At 40.5% G+C, this 27,813-nt stretch overlaps 1 protein-coding gene across 4 annotated transcripts in view; it reads left to right on the forward strand.

The window, feature by feature from the left end:
• LOC147028733 (receptor tyrosine-protein kinase erbB-4-like) overlaps nt 1–27,813 on the forward strand; it is a 787,552-nt gene that overhangs the window by 574,354 nt on the left and 185,385 nt on the right. For all 4 annotated transcript variants that reach the window (XM_085879397.1, XM_085879399.1, XM_085879401.1 and 1 more), the window contains one exon: nt 6,770–6,860. In XM_085879397.1, coding sequence (XP_085735523.1) covers nt 6,770–6,860 — 91 coding nt within the window. The remainder of the gene's footprint in view (nt 1–6,769; nt 6,861–27,813) is intronic.

The raw sequence follows: 27,813 nt of genomic DNA on the forward strand, positions 1-27,813 counted from the left end.
CAAACCACTTTGTCACTGTGCGGGAGGGCACACCCCAAAAATGGAACCGAGCCGCTCTCAACCGCTGTGCAGCCTCTTCGTCGATCGTCCTCACCGATGTCGATATTCTGCTTTACAGAATGGCACCGTCTCTTTCCCCTAATGGCTCGACACGAGGCTTTGGCGCTGGTCCCACATGCAGGCAAACTCACCTCAGCAGGAGCACAAGAATCGAGCGGTCTTCTTCATGCGTCGAAGGACAGCCAGCTCTAATGCACTGCTCTTTCGACCGCCGATCTTACCTCTCTCGCTTCTGTTCTGCTTCTAGCCTTTGTCTCCAACCGCGTCTCTCTCCTTAAATGACTTGCCTCCCCATTCTCTTGCCGAGATGAGCTATGTTTCCTCTGATTGTGTCCCTTCCATCAAACTCCACTTGTGCGTTCGCTTCTGATCTCCTGTCGACGTCACGCCTGTCAATCATCCACCCCCGGGGGTGTGGTTTTGCCTGCCATCACCCTTGGAGGTGGGGCTTCTTACCTGCTTGGTCATGCAGCTCGGTTGTTATGGTTGTTGTAGTTCTAAAAACGTCGTTCTTTCATTGCTGTTTTGTAATACAAAAACATAGGGAAAGGTCACAGTGGGGCAATTTCATACTGGGGGAAATTATCCTTAATCCCTATCAAATTAACACTGCACCACCCTCCGTGTGGTGACAACACTTAAGCTCACAGTTTCCCGACTTAGTTTACATCGAGATGTCTCCTACACACCCACAGGCCAAGCAACTCCATACGATCCTATCTTTCCTATGAAATTCCTCCATCTACCCCACAAACATAGCAATATATTGTCTAATGTTGGTATGTATAGGAGCATCTACAAGTCACAAGGTAGGATGTCGTTATGCATGAGGAGCATAGTGAGAACATCGATGGAAGATGATGTGACAAAAGTGTTTCCATCTTTGTGAGTCTTACAATTTTTCTGCTAACTCGCAGCCACGTGCTGCATACAAAGGACGAAGACTATATCATCTACACATACTTGACATCCCAAACCAGGCAACTGTAGGCCTCCTCATGGTTGCAGGCTACAATGGGGTTGTCTTCCATTATGGCATCATCATCCAGTCCCATTAACAAAGTGTGCCCTCAGATATGTTTGATGTATCGTTTTTCCCTGCCATTCCTTTATGAGAAACTGCAACAGTGCTTTCTTGAACTTAGCCAAACAGCACAGCATTGAAATCTTCCAGATGCTTTTGTTCAGGAGACGAGATGATGGATTTGATATCTGAACATAATAATCCACTCATTCCATGCTCAATATCTTCAGTGGATCGAGTTTTCTATGAATCACATTTACAGTCCACTCAGATCCAAACAATCTTTTGAGAATCACATTCATAATCTCATGCACATACATCTCTTCTCACTGGCTGCCACTTTTCACTCATTCTTTCAACTTATGCATCAGTTTTGATTTGTTAGTTTTGTTCATTAACCAACCAGCCTCAGTGGTGTAATGGTTTGGGCATCTGCTCTGAGTTTGGAAAGTCAGTGGATTGAACCCCTGCCATGTTCGACCAAACACTTTTAAAATGGTATGAATGAAAATGATATAGCATGGACATTTGAAAAGGTTGCTTGATTAAAAATAACCATAAGTCGCTAATAATAGCACAATTTTTGATGAGCCTAATGGCCTCCTCCTACGTCAAAGTTCCTTGTAAGGGAACTCAATATATATATATATATATATATATATATATATATATATATATATATATATATATATATATATATATATATATATATATATATATATATATATATATATATATAACATATTCACCTGTGCATGAGACTCACCCATGTGAGACTCACCAAGATAGAAAACAAACAGGGCAAGAGGAATGGTATGACGGGGTTTGCTGAAAGTGAAAGCTATGTCTCAGTCATTGCTCACTGCCAAGGAAGATCAGCCTTCCAAATAAATCTCGTTCCCTGCGACTGTTGGATTTCCCTGTCCTTATTGGTGAGCTTGAATTTGACGAATTCTGGTGATGAATTCTTGACCATCTGTCAGGGAATTGGCTTCTGAAGTCTTTCGTTCTTTGCAGAACATTTTGTAAATTTCTCACATTGTTTATTGACAGTTTCCTCACAGTGTTTGGTCACAATCCCATGACCATGCCTTTCCAGAGTACAGGTGGTAGAGATTTCCATATTGAGTGATCTCATTAAACAGAGTGTTTTCAATGCCTCTGATGATCCTCACAATATCACTGTTGTCACACATTATATCGTTAAACCGAGTTCCTTTGAGTCTTTTCACTTTCTCAATCCAGCTAAATCAAACAAATACCGAAGGATTGCAATTCCAACAGAATGAATGATCGCTCACCTCATTCACACGTTTATGTTCTCTGTGTGAACACAGAGATATGTCTATCTTGCTGGCATCGACCATCTGTTCCAGGATCCTATCGACTGGTTTTATTGTGAATGTCTTGTTGTTGTATCTGACAGAAAACCCTCCAGAAAGAAGCATTTCAGGTTCACCTGCAAAATGAGCTGAAACGATCAACGGGGCCATGATAAAACGTCTTACAGGCTGTATTTTTTAAATACTGATTTCAAGCCGAACTGATTGTGTTGAGGCACTCACTGGCTGTTGCTCTTGATGGAAGTACCAAATAACAATGTAGTTTTTTCGCTTTATTGTGTAAAGTGTATTCCATTAACAATAGATACATTTTAAAGGCGCTGTCAAACCTTGACGATTTAGCCAGCAATGGCAACGTATAAAAATGTATGTAAAACGTTGGCGTACGCTGAAATTTTGATTTTTTTTTTAAGTTTTGGTCGTATTCATAACGTGTTGGTCGTATGCAGAACATATTAGTTACGGGCACAGAATGTTTCGTTGTCTTATCGATAACTTATACCAATGAATGCTTTGCCTGTTGTCGGCGTTCACAACCAATGCCCAACGATAGTTTAACTTTGGCATAGCGCGCTGCACGTATCGCCGACGAACTCGTGGCGTAGCCTGTTAAAAACCTGCCGCACGCCAATTTAAATCATAACTGCCTGAAAATTGGAAGTGTCAACCACGCATTCACACCTTGACGATTTAGCCAGCGTATGCCGACCAACGAAAAATGTGTCTAAAACGCTGGCACACGTCGAATACGGTATGGGTAAGTTGTGTATACGTTAAGAGCACGCTGAAAAACGATGAAGTACACTGTCATATTTCGTGGTACGTCCAGTACGTCGTGAAATTTCAAGCATGCTGAAAATTTTACGACGTACTCGCCGTATGGCTCACACGTTCCGCTACGCTGGGAATAAGTTGTAGGCACGATATGCGATCGTTGACACACGTCGACACAAATTCCTTATAAGTTACTCATAAGTCGAAACACGTCGAGGTAATGTTTAGCATACCCGAAACTTATTTTCTCCGTCAAGGCACATTTTCTTTTTTTCCGTTGGCTCCGTGAAGGCACGTGACGAAATATCTGAAGTTGTTGTTGTTGTTGTTTTTTATTTAGTCTATCACGAATTATAAAATATATTCGGACATTTGCTTTTAAGTTTCGACATCGACGTGACAATATCCTCAAACAGAAAATATTCACAGAGGAGGAACTAAGAATAAGACATGAGCAAACTGAAGAGGCAATCGGACGTGACATAACGGCACGTGACGAAATATTAGAAGTTATTGTTGTTGTTGTTGTTGTTGTTTTTTTAAACGCTGCCAATACGCCAATATACGTTAGCTGTAAATTAGAAATACGTTCAGTAAGTTCTGTGGTCGTCCGGAAGACGTCAATCAAATACGTCTACATACGTCAATATGCATTGGAGGTACGTTACACATAGGTTCAAAGCACGTTACTCATAGGTTAGAAATAAATTTTGAGTACGCTAAGCATTACCTCGACATGTTTCGACTTATGAGTAACTTACAAGTAACGTGCCTCGAAGTGTGTCAACGACCGCATAACGTGCCTCGACGTGTGTCAACGATCGTGTAACATGCCTACAACACGTTACTCAGAGGTTATAAATAAGTTTCAGGTACACTAATCATTACCTCGATGTGTTTCAACTTATGAGTAACTTACAAGTAATGTGTGTCGACGTGTGTCAACGATCGCATAACATGCCTACAACTTATGGCCAGCGTAGCGGAACGTGTGAGTCATACGCTGGCATAAGTCGTAAAATTTCAAGCATGCTAAAATTTGAGGACAACCGCAAAGTACAACGATGAAAGCCAGCGTACTACGACGTATGGCAGTGTTTTTCAGCATGCTCTTAATGTTATCAAAACTTACCCATAACGTATTCGACGTGTGCCAGCGTTTTAGACAAATTTTTCATAACTCGGCATACGCTGGCTAAATCATCAAGGTGTGACAGCGCCTTAACATTTGAATAGTTGATTTTTATTTAATAATATTCTTGATAAAAAATTTATTTATATCATGCTTTTTTGAAATGAAAGAAATCTCAAAGAGCGAACAAAGGAAAAAAATCAGTTGGTCAAGTGAAAAAAAGGAAAGAACAAGTAGAGGTACATTCAAAGTACACCGCACCCATGCCAAATAAATAAATAAATCCTCCAGTGTGTGACATTGCCGGGGCACCTTTAGCACCCGGCTATGTCGCCTTACAGCACAAGGAGACAGAATTGGGAGGGAGTGGTGTACAATAATTGAATAATTGATTAATTGCATAATTAAAATAAGTAAATAATCATCATAAAATAATTAATTTCTTAATCAATTGGCTAATAGCATACCAAAACCACCACTGCTTCACCCATATTTTGAATTTTCAGAAAATCAAGTAATTAATCGAAAAATGAATAATTTCTTGATGAAACAATAAATCAAAAATACCCTTTTTAGCCAAATCACTTGTTCATTGCTTTTTCCGAATATCAGCTTCCTTGCTCAAAAGGTGCCTGAGATATTGCCCAGATGAGAAAAAAAATATATAAAGAATTAATAAATCAAGGATAATGAAGTAATTAATCAATTAATTGATTGGTTCATCAAAAAAAGTTTTTGCCAAAGCACATCTTCAGCTTTGTCCACAAATTTCAGCTTTCTAGTTCAAAGGATGGCTGAGATATCGACCGGACAAACAAGAAAACAAACATGAAGAAGACGTCATGCAGAGCATGACACTTGCAAACTCCATAAAACAAATTTTACCTCAAAAATAATGGGTGGTTGAATTCAATGACCAAGTTTGCAACTTCTCTTCAAATTTCAAGTGAATTGGATGAAAATTGACAATTTAGAAATTTGGCCTAGGTTGATCTTTTGGCCTATGTGGACCTCCAAAATAAATGATGGTTGAATTCAGTGGCTCAGAATATATATCCTCTTCAAATTTCAAGTCAATCAGATGAAAATTGAGGATTTTAGAAATACCACCTTAGTTGTTGACCATGGGAATATGTTGACCTTTTGTTCTATGCTGACCTCAAAAATAATTTGCTGGTTGAATTGAGTGACCTCAAATATAAATCCTCTTCAAATATCAAGTCAATCGGATGAAAATTGAGGAATGTAGAAATCTCACTCCAAAGTTGTTGACATTTGGCGTATGTTGACCTTTGGCCTATGTTAGCCTTTTGGTGTATGTTGACCTCAAAAATATTTGGTTAGTTGAATTTTATGTTCTGAAATATAAATCCTCTTCAAATTTCAAGTCAATCGGATGAAAATTGAGGATGTTAGAAATCTCACCAAAGTTGTTGACCTTTTGACCTCAATACCAATAGGCTTCTTCCTTATGACAAACTCTACCATGTGGTGAAGTTTAGTGAAGATCGGTTAAAAATTGTGACCTGTAGGCGACAAACAAACAGACAGAACAACGAAATTGACTGACCGATATACTTGAAAAATCTTCGATTTTGTAAATAACAAGAAAGCAAGAAAACAAACGGAGTAAAAATTGAGTACTCCCTTCCTTAAGTTTTCGGTGATGACGTCATGCATCAACCTGGATATCGAATTGGGAAGGAGTGTCGTATAATAAATAAAATAGAAATATGATAAAAGTCAAAGTCGAATAGAGTCAAATTACATTTCATTCTGGCAGTGTAATCTTGTACATACAAGCTCCTGCTTGAGTCTCAGATGCTGGAGAAAGTGATTTGTAGTTTCAAAATGTGCACTTACAGTGGTCTGAAGTTTTATTTATCACATTTCAAACTTTAATACAATCAGTATTTGTTAGTTCTACCAGTTCACAAGATAATAATGACTGAAATAATCTTACCTGGGATAACATTTCCATGGAATGTACTCTGAGTTTGGTTAAGATGCAGATGTTGGTTCAGATTATTCCTATTATTTTGGTGAATGTCCCTGTCCAGTAAGTTTTCTCTTCTCTTGTGTTACTTCTTTTTAAATACTTTAAAAACAATCTTTTCTTTGGAAAACGTCATTTGATGTCTGCTCAAGTCCATTATTCAAAGGCACCATTTTGCTTTGTTTCTTTTTTTCTGTTAATTTACTCTATTATTTTTTGTGTAATTTGCAAATGAAGAAGCATTATAACAATCATGTTTATATAATATGGGGTCAAATTATTTTTCGAGTACAACACCATTTCAAAGGTTATATTTTGGATGTAGCTTCGGTTGTGAAAAAAATATATCCTGGACCACCTTCAAACATGGTAATACTCATGCAAAGGAAAAATTTGCTGTGAATGTTACAGATGATGTCCACCTCTTTTGTCCATGACAGGCCATTTCGAGAATTTGAAAATGGCTCTGTCTGCTTGCCATGTGACCCAGAATGCCTGTTTATGAATGACTCAGCCACATGCTTTGGAATGGTAAGTTATTCTTCTTACTTTGGCATTTCACAATCGAGTCACATATGTCTGCTTGACCAATGGAGCAAAGATCTGCTTGACCCCCATGAAGCACGGATGATTTTGAAATTTCTTTATCATTCTGCCCACTCCAACTTCTGAAACTACGGGAAAAGGTCATTAACTGAATGTAATGATGATATTCTGTACACACTAGGACCTACTTAAATGAAAGATTCTATTGAGGGATGCCTTAATTAATGAGGATATACAAATGTCGAGATTAGACCACATCACTGTCGTGGGTACCTGACCAACAGGAAATGCCTCCCACATATTAACATATCTGTGGGATGCAAAATAATTCTGGGAGCAGCCAAAAACAATTTTAATTATAAAAAGGCTCTTCTGGCTAAACAATTGCATAGGCTCTGCCTGAGGCAAAACGTTTTCGATGGATTTGGATGAAACTTGTTGGACATGTTGGGTGTGTGACAAGGACTAATTGATTCGATTTTGGTGAAGATCCGAATCCGGATCTGGATACAAGAATTCTTTCATTTTCAAAGTGATTCTTCACCATTGAGAGATGGTTTTTGGCGGAGCCAAAATTGATAAGGATCATAATATCTCAAAAAGTTGTTGATGGATTCAGACAAAACTTGGTGGACAGCTTGGATGTGAAATAAGAATGAAGTCATTAGATTTCATTAAAATCTGTATCTGAATACCAGAAAAAAATTTTCAGGGATTCTTCACAATTGCGAGGTCGTGCCAAAACGATATATTGCACAATATTTCAAAACTATGTCGACGGGTTGTGACAGAACTTGGTGGATAAGTTGGGCAGGTGACAAGAACAAGCTGAGTCGATTTTAGTTAAGGTCCCGATGCAGATCCGGCCTATTAGGGGGATGCAAAATGTAAACTGGTCAGCATGGCGGAGGTATGTGCTCTACCAAGTGCCGTTGTAATATAGCCTATGCTTGTCAATCTAACCATATAATTCACACGAGGTGTAAAATTTATCTTCAACGAGCTAGAAATTTGAATCAAGAATGGGAATTGTAACTGCATATGTGAGGATGTGATCAGTTGATAAAGTTCATTTATTTTTGTAAACATGCTGGCTTTTCTCTTTTGTTCACGTCCATCTTGTGGTCAACCTTATGCAAAGTAAATTTATAGTCACAATTGCCAGAGCTATATTGCTTAGCTAATCCTTTTGATTGAATTACAGCAGGATAGGTATACTTGTTTGACCATTGGGGCTATTGCACATCATTCGTTAGGAAAAGTCAATTGGACCTCTGTGACTGTGCCGAGACCTCAGCTCGCAATAGTATTTGTGCAAAATGAGTTAGTCAGAGTAAACGCAGAAAGAACACAGCATGAATCAAATTAAGCACAATTTTTGTAAACACTACAACATCATAAGAAACAGGATACAAGGTCATCGGCACTTTGTTAAATTACCAGATAATTATCGGCACTTTTGTAACTTTTAATCTCTGACTTCTCTTTATCCCAAATCTTTTACACAGCACATTTTATAAATGTCATTACCTTAAGTAAGACTTGTATCAGCAATAGGTGTAATGCCTTCTTATTCAGATGCAGAAGCACATTCTCAAACTCGATCCCAACCTCAAAATCTAAATGACCTTAGTTCTCTATAAAAACGTAGTGTTGGTTGAGGAGAGAGGAGATGCATGCAACGATGTGCAAATTGGGAGAATTATTTTTAAAAGCTGTAATTAATTAGAGTGATCCTCAATTAATCTTTATAGAAAAAAATGTCGAAAATGGTTATGTTGTTTGTTTATGTTTATGAAAAAAAAAATGTTTATGCGCTGCTTAAAGAGAGGCGGAGTGTGGTCAAATATCTGCCATTTTGTGTACATATTATTTAAATGTTTTCTACTCAACTCCTTACCCTCATTGTTCCTATTTCACAAAAAAAGATGATACAAATAAGAAGGAAAACGACAAAACTCATCCATGCACCCACCATTAAGGACATCAGCACACCTTCGTTGTGCAAGAAAGGATTGTATTCTTTCAACAAAAAAAAATCTATAGAATTTCAAACTTATTTTTCAAATGCCATATATTGAGTTTTTCCTTTCCTTCATGGGTTTACTCGATATCACTGATGTTATTCATCTCTATGATTCCCATGTAATTACTGGGTTTGCTTCCTTCTGTACTAAACTTTTGCCTTTGGTTGGACTCTGCTCTTTCCACCGAAGTGCGTCGCTCATAATTCATATTCTTGTTGATTTGCCCATTGTCTGTTAATCTCTCTTTAATTCATCTAAAATTTGCCTGCCTCTCTCCTAATGTCACTGTCCTTCCTGCATGTGATACTGCATAAGTATTCACAAATATTCGCAAATCAATGAGCCTTGGTTCACAGTTTTAATAAAAAAGACAAAACAAAGTAGAATTGAGTCAAATTACATATTACTGCCTTATATGTGATGATGGTCAAAGCAAATGACAGACTGTTGGGCAGGGCTAGCTCGTTGCCTGTTTCTAAGTTGAGCTGTGTTAAACTTTCATCAGACAGATTTTAAAAATTGATGTTTAAAGTCAACGAGCAGGGTATCCATCTCTACCGGGTTCGTAGCCATCTCACCTCAAATGAGCATTTTTTTTAGGAAGGAATTGGGAGAAACGGGAATTCAACGTAACGTGATTATGTGGACTGTTACATGTGGTGCATGTGCACCTTATAGGCAATGGCAGTCCGCTCAGAAGAACTATCGTTAGTGATTTAAAATCGGCAAATGCACTACCATTTCATATCAGAATGTTTGGTAAACATTATCATGCACAGCTTCAACATTTTGTCATCAACATCACACCGGCAATGTAAGTGTTTGTAAAGGTTAAGATGCCCTGATTACCTCCACAGAATCGTGTGAGAACGCCACAACTCGGTATTAAGGTATTAAGAAGTATAAAAAGTTTATTGTCTGAAGGTTCAAAATTATGTCATACATGAGATTATCTATATTCTAAACACTAGCTATACATTACATTTTGTCAATATAAGTTAAGTATTTTTGTCACATAGCCAAAAATATTCAGGCAAATCACAATCTAAATGAGTTGGCCAATGAAAGTAATCCAATGCCAAAATAGCGATTAAAAATAATTTGTAAGCTTTTATTTAGTTCTTAGTTTTCAATGAGGAAAGCAAAATAGTGAATATTAACCTCTTTGGATCTACTGGAAGGTTGCATGTGTAATTAAATTAATGTATTGGATGCTGCATGCCTGGTGTTGGCTTTTGGTTAAGGTGGCTGGCTTGGGACCTTCAGGTCCTGAGTTTGAGCCCCTTTTTACCGTTGAATGAACACCAGGTGGGGTTGACTCTGCCTGTCACCATCCGAGGTTGGTGAAATGAGTTCCGGTGTACAGTACTGTGGTAATAACCGTTTGCGGTAACCTGTGTCAGAGTGCCGACCTGTCTAGGACTGTACTCCTTGCCAATGAAACTGCCTCGGCAGCCCTCTGTACCTTTATTGCATGAAAGGTATGGGATTATTATTATTATTATTGTTGTTGTTGAATACTGCAGAACATTCTTAAGTCCTTGTGAATTTTTTGCCCTAAATGGTAAGACTTCACACACAAAATTTACATGCAAGGTGATGCACATGACAATGTAATAGCAAGACTTGCATGTGCCAGCCTGTTCCGTCCTGTCATTGATTGGGGTGGGGGGGGGGGGTGTTCAGTATCAGCACAACATTCCAATAAATAGGTGGAAATAATTCATTAATCTCTCGACACAAAACGATGTTTTCCCTGGGAAATCTCCCAGGCAAAAATGCCACAGTCAGAACTATAGTATATGAGAGTTGAGCTCTCATATACTACAATAGTCTACAGAGAATTACAACAGGAAAGGAATGTTATTTTTGCCTGGGCTCTTATGCCAAATTTTACGACATGACGATTCGCCTATTACTATATGACATGTAACTAAAGATTAGAAATATATTGATTTTTGCATTGGAATACTCTAAACCGATATTTTACAATGTCTTTTCAATTTGCATACATCAAGTCTTAATTGGTGTTTCTTTTGAGTACAGAGGCATGGTGGGCTGAATACAGCAAGCCATATATGCTCTCGCTGAATATATTGCATATTGAGAAAACACTTTCCTCCCCATATGTTTTGGCTCTGTGTTCATTTATTTTATGGTCTCCTCTCTTTGCTTTGATTATTGCAGACAGCTGGCTGTTTAACTTCTCCCTTCTGATTTTACTTCCAGTCAGCTCTCTGGAAATGTACAACTCACACCTGCCATGGGCAAATTTATCTCTTAGAACCGGATATGGATGTGGCACCATATCCTCCTTACTCTCGCATGGCTGTGCAGATATGCTGTTGTCCACAGATAGTTATTCAGAATTTATGCCAAGAAATGCTTTCACTAACAGAAAAAGCTTCGGGCAGGCAGGGCTTTACATGATTACTTTTTTAAAGCACTGATTTATTTTTCATCTATCTGCATTTGGTAACCTCACATGCACATCAATGAAAGCAGGAGGACAGGTAACTCCGTGACATTCTTCCCACTGAGCTGTCATTCACAGTTTGATTCCACGTGACGAGATATCTAGTTGACTGCGTCACATAGTCTTGGGCTGTGATTGTGTATTCAGGGATTGAACAACATGGAGTATCTGAAAGTAGACAAAACGCCAATTTATTTACGACCACGCAGACACACAGCCGATTTGTAACAACACCCATAGCTGATACGTGGTGATGTCATACTTGTTATGTGAGCAATTCAACTCACGAAATTTATCAGTGTGAATATTATGGTAAAATAAATTAATGATATAGATTGATATTACCATCAATACAATTGTCTTCTGTTATCATTTAATCTGACACGATGCAAGGAATATCCAAAAAAGTCTGGAATGATCTGAGAACAATTCACATTCACTAGAATGTCAATGTTACATAAATATGGTGCAACTGGGCTACCGCAAGCCTGGTGTTGAATTAGTGGTTTGGGTGGCTGGCTTAGGATCCTCGGGTCCTGAATTTGGGCCCCGTTGGCTGCTGAGTTGACACCAGGTGGTGTTGACTCAGCCTGTCATCCTTCTGAGGTTGGTTAAATGAGTACCAGTGTACTGGTGTAGGGACACAACATCAGTGGCACAGCTGTGCTTCCAAGAAATGATAGCTACCCGGCAGCCAAGTTGCCAGAAGCAAGACCAGAACTCGGCTACAATACAAGCATATTGCATTTTCAAAATTCCAGAATATAATAAAAATTATAAGTAAAGGAATTTATAATTTTTATCTTCTGCAGAGAATGTTGTACTACAACAGCCGTTGACTCATTTACATCGTCGATACACTTTCAAGAAGTTTATCCTGAACCAGACCTTGCATGGGTACTATCTGATGAGCCCCTATGGACTGTTATGCCATGGAGTGACATTGAAGATTAACTCTAAAGGTGTGCAAAATACTCCAATGGCCTCAGCCTCTCAAACAGCCTCTGACAGTCTAGCATTGCACTACTTTGTTTGTGCACTTCTACTTTGTTTTGTCTTTTTTTTTTTTGCACTGGCCTTCTCATGGCAAGGTTGTTTCCAATAACTGGTGTTGAGGTGAAAGGCAAATCACTGGCACCTTAAAAGCATATTGCTTTGGGCAGATGAGGCTCAACCTTGGTAGGTTTCTCATCTATGAGAAGGAAACTCTGAATCAAGATCCTCTGCTGCCGGTGCGGTTTAGGTTTTTAAACGAAAGACGAAGGGTTTGATGTGGTAAAGGGAGCAATCCTTCTTGAAGGAAATGGACTTTGCATTCATTAACCCGAGGAATTAACCCTTGGGTAAGGTACACCACCCCCGTTTTAGTCTCATGCATAGAGTTACGTGAAGGCATGGGAGCAGGTGGTGGATGGCCATGAAGGCAGCTGACACATATAGCCAAGAATGCCTGCATGGCATGAATGCTCGTAGAAGCATTAATCAAACATCCTCATCTATGAATGATTTCAAACATCCTCATATCATCCTTATCTGTGTCTCTGTCTCTGTGTGTCTCTCTCTCTCTCTCTCTCTCTCTCTCTCTCTCTCTCTCTCTCTCTCTCTCTCTCTCTCTCTCTCTCTCTCTCTCTCTCTCTCTCTCTCTCTCTCTCTCTCTCTCTCTCTCTCTCTCTCTCTCTCTCTCTCCCCCCCTCTCTCTCTGTGGCTGCTGGTTGCATCATTGGTTGGGACGTGGCTATGCCGCTGGTGCAGTGTCCCCCTTACGAGTAGACCGTTACTCATTTTGTAGACCTCGGAAGGATGACAGGCTGAGTCAACCTCCTTGTGTATTTTAATTCAGCGGCCAACGGGGCTTGAACTCAGGACCCTAGGATCCCAAGCCGCCACCCTACACAAAGCCAACACCAGGCATACCTTATCTGAACGAATAAAAGTGTGTGTGTGTGTGTGTGTGTGTGTGTGTGTGTGTGTGTGTGTGTGTGTGTGTGTGTGTGTGTGTGTGTGTGTGTGTGTGTGTGTGTGTGTGTGTGTGTGTGTGTGTGTGTGTGTGTGTGTGTGTGTGTGCGCGTGTGTGTGTGTGTGTGTGTGTGTGTGTGTGTGTGTGTGTCGTTGATTAGTATTTTCATATGCGATTTTCAGAATGTGGAATGGAGTCCTCCAAAGGTGGGCTCAGAGTATCCACCTTTATTTCAGTAAGCGGTCATGATTCATGGACCAAGCTGTGAAATTTTCTGTTCTCAAAAATTTGTGCTGAGGGTTCTCTTCACAATCGTCACTGAGCATCGGACAGCTTCCAACTGTAGTTCTTTTGAAGTAATATTCCCAGGGATTGTTTCTAATATCTCTGAGAGGTTCTTCATCATCATTCCCGAAGCTCCAACTATCACTGGTACAACTTTGGCATTCTTCAGCTTCCAGGATCTTTTCACTTCATTCTTGAGGTCTTAGTATTTGGTCATTTTCTTGATTTCTACATTGTTTAGTCCAAAATCACTGGCATTAACACCTCACTTAGCAATGCCTTCTTCCCTCCTTTTTTGTTCCTCAGTAAAATATCTGGTTTCAATGCTTTGTTTTCGATGTTTACGCTCGATGGGATCATTAGGTCATATGTGAGTGGTACTTCCATGTTTGCAGTCCATCCTTTTGGTTAATGTTCCCACAAATTTTCTGAAACTGGGATATCAACGGTTTTGCAGATCTTCCTGTGGTTAACATTACAAACTCTGTTGTGTTGTCATGTGTACTGCTATTCTGACATGAGTTTTTTTTTTTTGCGTTCGTTCATTATGCATAGCATATCACTCTCTTTGCTAATTCCACTGCCAACCCTCATCTATGTCTTTTTATTTACTGCCCCCCCCCCCACTCTCTGTATGTCCGCTCCTCGCTCACCGCTCCAATAAAATGGAGCACTCTCCTCCCATGCCTTTGTCTCTCTCTCTCTCTCTCTCTCTCTCTCTCTCTCTCTCTCTCTCTCTCTCTCTCTCTCTCTCTCTCTCTCTCTCTCTCTCTCTCTCTCTCTCTCTCTCTCTCTCTCTCTCTCTCTCTCTCTCTCTCTCTCTCTCTCTCTCTCTCTCTCTCTCTCTCTCTCTCTCTCTCTCTCTCTCTCTCTCTCTCTCTCTCTCTCTCTCTCTCTCTCTCTCTCTCTCTCTCTCTCTCTCTCTCTCTCTCTCTCTCTCTCTCTCTCTCTCTCTCTCTCTCTCTCTCTCTCTCCCTCTCTCCCTCTCTCCCTCTCTCCCTCTCTCCCTCTCTCCCTCTCTCCCTCTCTCTCTCCCTCTCTCCCTCTCTCCCTCTCTCTCTCCCCTCTCTCTCCCCCTCTCTCTCTACCCACTCTCTCTCTACCCCCTCTCTCTCTACCCCTCTCTCTCTACCCCCTCTCTCTCTACCCCTCTCTCTCTCCCACCCTCTCTCTCTACCCCCTCTCTCTACCCCCTCTCTCTCTCCCCCCTCTCTCTCTTCCCACTCTCTCTACCCCCTCTCTCTCTACCCCCTCTCTCTCTACCCCCTCTCTCTCTACCCCTCTCTCTCTACCCCTCTCTCTCTCTCCCACCCTCTCTCTCTCTTCCCACCCTCTCTCTCCCCCCTCTCTCCCCCCGCTCTCTCTCTTTTCAGCAAAACATTTTTTTTTAGGTCTGATTTTTTTTTTATGTGGAAGGTAATATTAAATGATTCCTGACCCCATCCCTTTGTGGGTGTTGGGAAATGTTTTAGGACCCCCAAAAAATTGAAAAAACAAAACAAAATTTTGATTTCTTTAAAAAAATCAACAAGATTAGAACAACACTGGGCAATGCCATATACCCCTGCTACTATGAGAATAATTTCAAACATGTTCATATGTGAATAATTTCACATATGAGGAAGTGAAATCACAACATCCTCATATGTAAGGATTTCAGTTGTCACCATGGAACTTGGTTTGGTGTTGGTACCTCTCTCACCAGCTATGACATGAAAAGGACTTCTGTGAATGAATGTAACTGACTCAATCTGTGAACTTTCTGACCTGGAGTTCTCCCAATGGCAAATCCTTCCTTCTGGATTTGGTTATGACCAACTTCCTCTGCTTCAATTGATTCCTCTGAACATGTGCTTTTGAACGTCAACATCACTCAAGCCATTCTCAGAGAACAACCTCAGCACCGGTGAGTCTGGCAGTTCATTCAGGAAAATTGGTAAGGACTACAAGCAGCCATCATACTTCAGGACTCATCTCCGAAATCTACTGCCCTGATATTAACTCCGTCTGGGAATTATTCGAGAGAAGCATGCTCTCCCTTATGCACAGATTCATCCCATCTTGTCTTCAGTTATCATACCCATCCTCCTGTGCATGGTACACTAAATCATCCACCTTGCCTTGAGCCAGTTGCCTTGACACAACTTGCATTCTCCTCCTGGGAGGCAAATCCGACCGAAGATCATTCCACAGTGCCTACAACAAGTGGTGTGTCCACTCTCAGGACAGCCAGAAAACAGCATCTGTCCAACCTCAAGATTGAACTTTCAAACTTGTCTTCCTCCTATAAAATTTTGTGATGCCTCGATAAGTGTGTCTTTGGTGGATGCTCCCATTCCATCCCTTCCCTCTCTTGAAATGGCACCACAGCCGACTCCACTCGTGAGAAGGCTGAATGCCTCAGTGATGTGTTTCCTTCCAAATCTTGTGTCCCCAACCCCTTGCTCTTTGTTCCCACCCTTCCCAGTTGCACCGAAATGCTTCTGGACTCTGTGTCTTTTGGACCTGAGAAGGTGGAGAAGTTTACAGAAACCCTCAAATCTGAGTCTGCAACGAGACCAGACGGCATCAGCTCACGTGTCCCAAAAACCTGCTCTGCTTTTCTTGCACTTCCTCTGTCTGTCCTTTTCAGTCTGTATTTTGATCTAGGTCATATTTTGTTTGCTGGGAAGTCAGCCAACATCACTGCATTACATAAAAAGGTGCAAAAAAAATGATCACCTTCATTACAGACCTATTTACTTACTTCCGATCATCAGCAAGTTCATGAAATCCATCATCGCAGTCAACATAAAATCATTCCTTTTCTCCAATGACCTCATCTCAGATCATCAATTCGGATTCACACCATGTCACATTACCTTGGACATGCTGCTTCCCCTCTCCGAACAATGAATGAAGGCCCTCAATGTTAAACATGAGATCAGGGCTGCCTCTCTGGAGTTATCTCGAGTTTTCGATGCAGTCTGGCATCCCGCTTTGTTCTAGAAAATCTCCAAAAGGCCAATTATACTTTTGGGGTTACTGACTTCCTCCACTCTTGTAGCCAACATGTGTCTCCCAATGGAGTCCTTTCGTCATCTCTCCCTATCAAGGCTGGAGTGCCCCATGGCAGTATTCTGCACCTGGTCCTGCTCCATAACTTAATTAATGATCTTTCTGACTCTCTGGAAAATCCTCTATCTCTTTCCTCATGACTCCACCATCTGCCATGACACCACAATCCTTCAGATATACAGGCAACATCCTCTTCCCTCTCTGTGGACCTCGATAAAATAATAAACTGGTCAAACACTTGGAACATGTCTTTTATTCCTGAGAAATCCCACACACTCATGTTCTCCCTTCAAAACTAGCATCTGGCAAACCTTCCCTTCTACTTTCTTCACAATCATCTTAAGGAAGTTCAGTCACCCAAATGTTTGGGTCTCACTATCAGCAATGACCTTTCTTGGGTGAACCACATTTCTTGGTTGGCCTCCAAAGCCAGTGATCAACGGGGCATCCTCCATCGTGCAAAGTCCTTCTTTGGCACACCTGAACTCTTATCCACCTACAAGACCTTCATCCACAGCTTTAAGGAATACTTGCCTCGATGAAGCTGACTCTATGGGCCTATCACTTTCCCATCACAGAAAGGTTGGTGGTCTTCTACCACCACGTTTCTAGTCTTGCTCCCTTCCATCTGCTCTTTTTGTGCTTTGTCCCCTCAAAGTTATGCAAGGCGCACGTTGTCCACCAGCAAACCCCTTTAGGTGAAACTCCCAAAATTCAGAATCACCGTTCACCTCCACTCATTCCTTCCTCTGTTTTTCTTAACTGTGGAACCAACTTCCACATTCTCTTCAATTTCTTTCTTTGCTTCAGGTCTTCAAGACAGCTATCCACCACCCTATCAAAGCACTGATCTTTTCACCCCCGTTAAACTAACATGACCACCCAAATTTATCTTCTTTATTCTGCATTCTCCTGTTCCCCTCATCCTTTCCTATGCATCCATTGTTGTCAATCTCCGTTTATTTTGTTCCTTGGCCCTGCTGTTGGTATTTCTCCTTTCAACTTTTACCTCCACCACCAAAGGTGGAGGCAACATCCTCTTCCACTGTTTATCACCACTGTTTATCACCACTGTTTGTTTTCACCACTGTTTATCTCTCTGTGAGCAGGATATCTCAAAAAGTTATGGATGGATTCAGACAAAACTTGGTGGGCAGGTGTTGTGTGTGACAAGGACAATTTTTTTTTAGATATTTGGTGAAGATCAGGATCGGATCTCTCAGATCTGGATACTAGAATGTGAGTAAATCTTCACCATTGAGATATTGGACCAAAAACGATATCTAGCATGATATTTCATTATGTTGTGGAAGGATGATGACAAAACTTGGTGGACGAGTTTGGTAAGTGACAAGAACAAGCTGACGAGATTTCGGTGAAGGTCCGGATGCATATCTGGCCTATCAGTGGGCTAAAGAGGTATGCGCTCTACCTAGTGCCATGCTAGTCTGCTGTTCCTTTTGTTGTGTTGTGTCCTGTTCTGATCTGTGTTATCGCTCTTCCACAAGCCTTGACTCGAACGTTGTATAAAAAAAGGATTTCTCATGGAGAGCAATGGCTGGGATCACCTGTCTCCTATAGACTCTGCCCAGAAGAAGGCATTGGCAAACAACCTCCGTACTTGCCAAGAATTCAATCATTATCAGAAAGTTAAGGTGCCAGACGATGAGCCCCCCAGTTTTGAAAACACAGACATAAAAGGCAACTGGAGAAGAGCAAATTGTTTTGAGGAGTAGGACTGGTTGTGATGGTGGGACTGGATTAAACCCGCAAGGACATTGAGTAACTGACGTTGCCAGATCTGAAAGTCCAACTCTGAGCTTCTCAAACATTAACAAAATTGGAACATGGAATGTCATCAAAACAAGAAAAAAAGACATAAAATGTCATAGCCTCTGTTGTTTCAGCAATTTTATGGCATGGAGTTAAAGGACTAGCCAATATTTATATACAACTAAAAATGGCCGCCAGTCTACCAGTCAGCCATCTTTGATCAGATTGCAAAATAAAGTGAGAGGAATGCGTATGGCATCATGTACTCTGCCTGTGCCATGTTTGAACAAAATCGGACTATGCATGTCTGAGAAATGGTTGGGGACACATTTGAGTAACAAAATAGCCACCAGTCAGCCATCTTGGAACTGATCTCGAAAAAAGCCATCATTCATTATCTGTGTGCCAAGTGTAAATGACATATGTTTATGCATGTTTGAGAAATGGTTGAGGATGTGTTCAACATTGGGGGTTTTTTTTACAACTAAAATGGCCACCAGTCGGCCATCTTGAATCAGATCTCGAAAAATAATGACGTGCACAAATATATATATATATATATATATATATATATATATATATATATATATATATATATATATATATATATATATATATATATATACCATCATGTGTTGCCTTTCTGCCAAGTACAAATAAAATCCGTCCTTGCATGACCAAGATATGGGTGCAGAGGCATGCACACACACACGGACACGAGAATCGAGACCAAATCCATAAGCCCCTGTTTCCGACTAAGTCCAACGGCGACTAATAAAGACCAACACTGCACCTTCGTCCCAAGAAGGAAGCCAGACATAACAATGCACATACACACTCATATAAACACATAAACTCATTTGGATATATATATATATATATATATATATATATATATATATATATATATATATATATATATATATATATATATATATATATATATATATATATATATATATATATATATATATATATGAGGTGTGTTCAAAAAGTATCCAACCTTAATTTTTCGTGCGTAAACAAATGAAGCTAGGGAGGCGTTGTTTGGTGCACGTATGTAGGCGATCCTAATCCGTATGCGTGAATATTTTCCCGCCTGCAGAAGCTGTCAGTCGCCGATAGACCGCCGATGAGTGAGGAAGTGTAAGTGAGCGCCGTCGGATTTTCGATTTTGACAAAATGACGGAAAAACTTGAACAACGCTACTGCATCAAATTTTGTGTAAAGCTTGGCGATTCCCAAGTGGAAACGATCCGCCAGATTCAACAGGCCTTCGGGAACGAAGCAATGGGCACCACACAGATAAAAGAGTGGTACAACCGCTTCAAAGATGGTCGCACATCAGTGGAAAGTGAAGCACGTTCTGGTAAGCCCTCAACTTCCCGAAATGAGATCGTCATTGACCAAGTAAGGACCCTGCTGATGCAGGATCGTCGAATCACGATCAAAGAACTTGCAGATGAGGCGGGCGTCAGTATTGGATCCGTTCATTCCATTGTGACTTAGGATTTGGGCTGAAGGAGAATCTCAGCGAAGTTCGTGCCAAAGCTGCTCATGATCCAGCAGAAGCAACTCTGTTTGGAGATCGCATAGGACATGCTGGAGACGGTGAACAGCGATCCCAACTTCTTCAACACAGTGATCACTGGCGATGAGACCACATTGATCCGTCATTTTGTCAAAAACGAAAATCCGACGGCGCTCACTTACACTTCCTCACTCATCGGCGGTCTGTCGGTGACTGACAGATTCTGCAGGCGGGAAAATATTCACGCATACGGATTAGGTTTGCCTACATACGTGCACCAAACCACGCCTCCCGAGCATTTGTTTACGCACGAAAAATTAAGGTTGGATACTTTTTGAACACACCTCGTACACACACACACACACACACACACACACACACACACACACACACACACACACACATTGTTACAGCCACGGGTACCGAGAGTATTATGAGGAGGTTTAACCCTCATTTCTCCCCGGAAGAGCCGGACCTGGGACCACCGCTCACAATTAACTTTGTGGTACTGTGGGTTGCTTTACAACCACGAATGCCAATCAGTTAACCACGAGTTTCAGTGTCCACCGTCTAATTCGCCATTTAACTAGAGGTCCCGTGGCTTCCTGATCAGGGAACATGCCCTCAGCGATGCACCAATCTTATCTTGATTAGATCTTAAGTAGGGCAGCCGGTGTTTACTGCTGGTGCATGCCGAGTATAACAGGTTGTTTAGTTTGGGAACTACCTTCCAGTCTCTCTCGGTTCGGATAGGACAAGCATGGGCAGGTTGAAACATCAACAAGGAATTTATTATAAATAAATAAAAATAGACTGAAGAACTTTTTATTCCTTTGTGGTGAAAATAAGAAAAATGTCGGCTAGTAGGGGGCTGCATTTCCCACCCACAGGAATATCCTTAACCTGTTTAAACATTATCCCACAAAAGACACAAAAGTATAAAATAAAAATGAAATTACAGCATCCTCAAACTTCTGCTCATCAAAACAATAAAAACTTGAGTATTTATTTTTAGAAAAGAATGCTCTATCAATCCTGACACATTAAAACTTATTAAAAGAGTTTAAAAACCTTGTCAATTACATTGAAGAGTGAATCCCTCACTTATACTAAATCCAAATTTGTATATGAAGTTGAAAAATCAAAAACTTCAACTGACTTGATATTGAGGCATGTGAAATGCCAACTGACTTACTCACCCCCTTGAATATTACTCTCAGCGAAGTGATGGGTTGTATCTGTCTTAAAAACTCCAAAGTTGAATTAATGTTCCAGAAAGTTAAAACCAGAATTATTATCAATTGCTAAACAATATTTCCTGAACTGTTCCCTAATAACTTGTAAGCCTGAGTTAACGATAACCAATAACTGTTTGGTGGAACACTGCCTGGCAGCCACTACAAACATACATGTCCGGGTTCTTATGAGGCTTAGGGATCCAGAAAAGCTGAGTAATACAAAGATTTACCTCTTTACATTTAATACTGAAATTATTCACTCAAACTTCCTGATGCCCATAGATATTATCTTGGAGTGAACTTATGACAAGGAACATAGTGCTTCTTATACCAGTGAAAGTAACTATGGCAATGCCTAACTCTCTCAATAAAACCTCCGCATAAAACTTTTTACAAACCAAAACAAAATTATTAGCAGCCTTGTCAGCTGGAGCTTTTATGTAGCTATCATGGAGATCACACTCGGCTTGTTCAACATTGGTTTACAAAGTGTCCTTTTCCGGTCACGAAACCTGTAAAAGAAATAGAGTGGCAGTAATTTGCAATGAGAACATGGCAATGTCAGGACTGTGAAACAAACCAGTCAATGATAGGTTGATGTTTGTGAGGTTGGAAGGACATTCAGTGAACACCACCGTCATTCAGATGTATGCTCCAGCTTCTGGAGAAAATGAAGAAAATGTAGTGGAGTTTTATGTAGTAGGGAATTCACAGCAGCCAGCTGCCTGCAATCATCAAAGCAAAGAGAAGAGACGATAAAATAAATGAACACAAAACCAAAACACATGGGGAGAAAAGTGGTTTCTCAATCTTGTCCTAATAAATGTCAGTGTGTGTGTGTGTGTGTGTGTGTGTGTGTGTGTGTGTGTGTGTGTGTGTGTGTGTGTGTCCGTCCTCATGCTGTCTTCCCTTGTTCTCTCCTCATGCTGCCTTTCCTTTCTGCACCCTCCTCGCTCCCCTCCTCACTCCTCACTCCCCTCGTCATGCCCTCCCTCCTCACTCCCTCATCTCCATCCCCTCACCCTTCTCCCTCCTCTCTCCCTCCCCTCTTTCTTACTCACCCCCTTGAATATTACTCTCAGCGAAGTTACGGATTGTATTTGTTGGTATGCAATATATTTCGCCTGAGTGTATATAGCTTGCAGTATTCAGCCTTCCATGCCTCTGTACTTTGCATCCAGTGGGGAATGTTAACAAAAATGTGCAGGAATTGGTGAAACAGGTGTCTAAAGTGCATATTTTAATTATTTTGGGATACTGCAATGCAAAAGATGGAAGAGCAGGAGCACCAGGGATTGCAGTGAAGCACGGACCTGGTACCAAAAATGAGCCAGGTGAGCGAATGCTGAAGTTCTGTGTGGAGAATGATCTCGTAATTGCAAATACATTGTTCAAACAACCCAACCGCAGATTATACACATGGACTTCATCTCATGAGCAACATAGAAATCTGATTGATTACATGAATTCTCATCAATAGAAGATGAAGAAGTGCTGTACAATCTGTCAAGGCACTTTCAGGTGCAGACAGTGGAACACATCCTGAACCCCTGTGGCAAAGCTAAGAGTCAAATGGAGAAAGGTGAAAAAAAAATCAAAAACGCCGACCAGATATGACCTTGAAAACAAATCTAAACAACACGCAATAAAGGCAAAAACCCGTTTTGCAGAGCTGGACTTGGTTGACAGAATGCAGACGAACTGTGGCCTGTGGTTGAAGACACTGTAAAAGAAAAGGTCAAAAACAACATCCCAAAAGAAAGTAAAAAGATGAAGGCTAAATGGCTGTCAGGAGAGGCAATAAATATTGCAGACAGAAGAAGAGAAATGAAAACCAAAGGAACATCAAGAGAGAACATTGAGTGGCTAGATCCTTACTTCCAACGACAAGCTAAGAAAGACAAAGATAAATATTTCAGAGGCGTACATAGAGATAGAAAGTGACAACAGAGTGGAAAAAACAAGAGGTCTTTTTAAAAAGATCACAGAGATCTTAGGAAGGTTTATGTCTAAGATGGGGGTCCTTTAGAGTAAAACAGGAAAAGATCTGACAGAAGAAACACAAGTGAAAGAACGATGGAAGGACGATACCGAAACTGTACAAATGAGATAGCTTCGAAGAAAGTATGTGATGTGATATGATGGCAACCTTTGAAGAAAGAGAACACCACTAAGAACCAATGGTGATAGAATGTGAGGTACGTATACAAAACAGTCGAGCAAAAATAATTAAAAGTACAATTGGAAAGCAATACGGGGGTGATACGGGAATTAAGAGCGGCCCACAAGGAAGTAAAAAGGGAAATGATAAAATGATAACAACTATGGAGTGCAAGACGAGACATGACATAACTACAGAAAATAGGGGAGATGTTGGAGTGGTTGCGGAGGTATTGGCAGGTGGATACAGAGTATGTCGCGAGTCAGCTCATGTCACTCTGGTGACCATTCCATTTATTTGTTTTCTTCACCAACACATCTGGACTGACTCACTCATTCCCACTGACTCTACTGCTTTCTGGCCAACTATTCTTCACCTTCTGTCACATGGCCCACTGACTCCCTTTTTAAAAGCTGACGGTGAGGTGGAGGCGAGGACCTCTCATAATGGCATAACCATGCACATATGTGGGATGCCCTGCCAACAATGCATGGGGCAAACCAGGCTCAAGTGGCTTGAGGGAGATGCAGGATGGGTTTTTGAGTCATGGAGAGAGGGGGAGTGAGGGCATTGGGGGAGTTGAGTGGGGGTTTGGAGAATGGGGGTCACAATAAAGACTGGGGGGGGGAGACAGGTTGACAAAGACTTGTAGCTTACACCTCAAACTGATTGAGAGGCAGCCACATGTGCATCATTATGAACCCCATGCCATCCAGACATACATGAACAGCAGCAATTCCCATTACACTTGTATACTGCCAAGGGTCGTCACCCTTTTCATATACATAAAACTCTCCCCACCCTTTATGAGATTTGTCCTCAACTCCAACCCATCCCTTTCCCTTGGGGAGGGACACATTCAATGTCAACTGGGGTGAGCGTCACACACAATACAAATCAAATACATAATCTAAGTAGAAGGGCACTCGGTAGAGCGCATTCAGTACCTTCACCACGTAATGCCTGATACACGACAACATATCAGGCCCAATAACTTTTTGAAATATGCCATACAATCGTGTTTGAGCCCTATCTCTCAATGGTGATGAATCATTTAAAATATTCTAGAATCTTTATCTGGATCTGGATCTTCACAAAAATCTAACGAATTTGTCCTTATGACACACCCAACCTGTCCACCAAATTTAGTCTAAATCCATCTACAACTTTTTGAGATATCCTATTCACAGTCAGACAGACAGATAGGGGTGAAAACACAACCTTTGCCCACCTTCGGCGGTGGTGGTGAAAGTAATTTGATCGGAATACCTGTGCCAGGCTGAACAGTTTACATTTTGTTTACCACTGATAGGCCAGATCTCCATCCAGACCTGAACCAAAATCTAATCAGCTTGTTTTTGTCACCTACCCAACTCATCCACCAAGTTTTGCCATAACCTGTCCACAACTTTTTTTAAATATCGTGTTATATCTCGTTTTCAGCCCTGGTAAAAACATAACCTCTGTCCACCTTTAGTGATGGAGGTAATAACATTATTATTTTTTGAACATTATTGCTCTTGGGATTTTGCTGACTGTCCTTCCATGTGAAAAAATAACCGTTCTGTTTTGTTTTGGCATAATTTCAAATATCACACATTTATGGATTTTTTTTTAATCCATGTGTTAATAGTTGCTTGTTTTGCATGGTCCAAGTTTTTTTTTAAGTTTGGTGATATTGCCATTAAATAATGTTGGACAATTTTGATAGTGGCCAGAGAGACATTAGATCTACTTAGCATTCAAAGAGAAAATCAGGTTTAATTGTAACCACTAGTTTTCCTCTTTATCTTGGAGGCTTCACATATAATTTCGCAGGAAAATGGCCTCTTGTGTCTGCCTTCACCGTAACACCCAGAGAGGAATCAAATGTAATAGCATGCTGTTGGGTGATTTATCGTTTGCGCAGTTAATCCTCCTCTTGGAGAATGTCACTTTTGTTTTGTCGTGCAGGGAAAGAAAATAATTGCTGAAAGCAATTCATTAATCTCCAACCCCTTTCTTTGTTGCCTCCATCACTCGCAAAACAAAAAAATATATTGTGGAAATGAGCGGGACGCCTTGCGTGGGAGTCCACACCTGGAACTTCTATTTTGACAATTCATTTAATCCATCAAATGAACTTTTGAAACAGTTTCCTTCCTCTATGTGTGACAAAGGAACACACACACACACACACACACACACACACACACACACACACACACACACACACACACACACACAGTTTGACTGTGAAAATTACAGGGTGATAGGCCATTTGGTGTCATGGTGCTTCATGCTGCTGACACATCTTCAAATGCTTCCAAAACATTCTCATCCTTTGTGGAGTTGATATTGCTCCAGGCATATAGTGCAACAATGAGAATGGGGAAATAGAAAAATAAATAGCTAGCCAGATGTGGTATGGGGCTTTCCACATCTGGAAGATCCCGTCCTGCCTCTTTGTCTCCACTGACAAAGTCGCTGGAAGAATCTATGCTTTTGGGTTGTCCGTCTGTCATGTGGAACGTTTTAATGATAATTATGACGTCATAGGTCACGTGGCGTGGCAGCCATGTTGGAAAAAAGGAAAAACTTTGGACCTCTGTATCTCTGAAACTGCAGCATGGAAAAAATTGAAACTTGGCACATGTCAAGTACTCCCCAAGGGAAATAAGTGCGTTTTTTTTTTTTGTTTTTTTGGTTGTTTTGTTTTGTTGATGGTGTCGTAGGTGACTTTGTTATGACATCATTATTGCAAACTTGTATAATTCATTGCATACTTGCATAATTGCAAATGCTTTATCCAATAAGTATGAAAATTTTTGAGGGTCATCTCGGACTAAAAAAGATTTGGGGAAAAAATTGATGACGTCATCAGTCATATGGTTCGGCAGCCATTTTTTTAAAACATAAAATCCTTCAGAAATCTTCGTCACAAAAATAGCTCAACAGATTGAGGCAAAACTTTATATTTATGATCACCTATCCATGAGGAACAAAGGTTGCATGGTCTCCACCTATGACATCATCGGTCACATAGTTTGGAAGCTATGATTTTTTTGAAGAACAAACCTTTAAAAACCTTCTTCTCCAGAACGGCTTGACAAATTGAGGGGAGACTTCACCCACATGCTTAATAGGTCACATGGTCTGGCAGCCATATTGGGTTGAACAAAAATCTTAAAAATTCCTTCTCTTGAACTGCTTCACCAATCAATGTCAAACTTCACAGTTCTGATCGAGTCGTGATGGGGAATATATGTTTTAAATTTCAACCTGATCGGACGCTTGGTCTGACGACCAGAATTATTTAATATTTTTGAATCTGAGTTCAGGGATTTAAATCAAACTTGGAATAAATATGAAGACCACAAGGGGAAAACCAGAGATGTCAGGATAAGTCAATTTTGAAGAAACTGAAAAACAAAGTTTCAAGACTTTGCTGGACTGTTTAATAACTGTCATATAGATTTCTTTTCCAGTAAAAGGAAGAGTGATCATTGGCCGATCAAATTAAGCATGTAGCATTTGCCAAACTTCTGTGTTATTTAATTTAAGAGCAAAGAACGAATCAATGTTGCAAACTGACATCACTGGTTATTCCCTTGTTTAATAATTGCCATGCTATTTTAACCTAGGATGTGTGGCAAATTCATGCTTGTTGGTTATTAGCATACATTACATGACTTTGGTGATCACAGATTATTTTTTTCAACATTAAACGGTCATTGTTTTTTTTTGTTTGATTTGTGTTCAACGCCATACTCAAGGGTATTTCGCTTATATGATGACAGATTCTCCATTTCTTACTCCGTACTACTTAATATGATGGAAAACCGGGAGGACACCAAGGATAAACCACTCCCGCGATAGCCGAAGTCACCTCATGTGACTCCCTCATATACCTAAGCAGGTTGATTGGGCGGTGGGTACATCGAATGAGGATGGGTACTCAGACGCGCTAACCATTAAGCCACGGCGTGGGTCCCATAAAGGTTACAATAAAGGTTTGACCAGGCTTGAACCACGATATGCACCAACTACGGAGCCCATGATATAACCAAATAGGCTATTGTAGTGCTCAGAGTTTATGCTGTGAAAGTTTTACAACCTTTCATTTTTTAGTTTCTCAACTCTGAATATTATGGTGGAACAGTTAACATGAATGAAAGGGAGATAACCAGGAGTAAAGTACTGACAACTCTGGGTTTCTACTTGTTCAGCTTTGACAACACTTGTTTTTTCATTGCACGGCTAAACTTTATACCATATAAATCATGTGACACCCCTGGTTATTTGTTAAAGTAACATTGTGAGAGGAAACCTTATGTTGCTAACTATTGGCAGGTGCAATAACCCTGAAATTTATAAAAAGTGACATCTCTGGTTTTCCCCTTGTGGTCTTCATATGAATAATGATGTAATCATGTGGGCAGAGGCATATATGT

Source organism: Eptatretus burgeri, chromosome 4 (genome assembly GCF_056783735.1).
Source record: "Eptatretus burgeri isolate ZD-2024b chromosome 4, Ebu_testis_v1, whole genome shotgun sequence".
NCBI classification, from domain to species: Eukaryota; Metazoa; Chordata; class Myxini; order Myxiniformes; family Myxinidae; genus Eptatretus; species Eptatretus burgeri.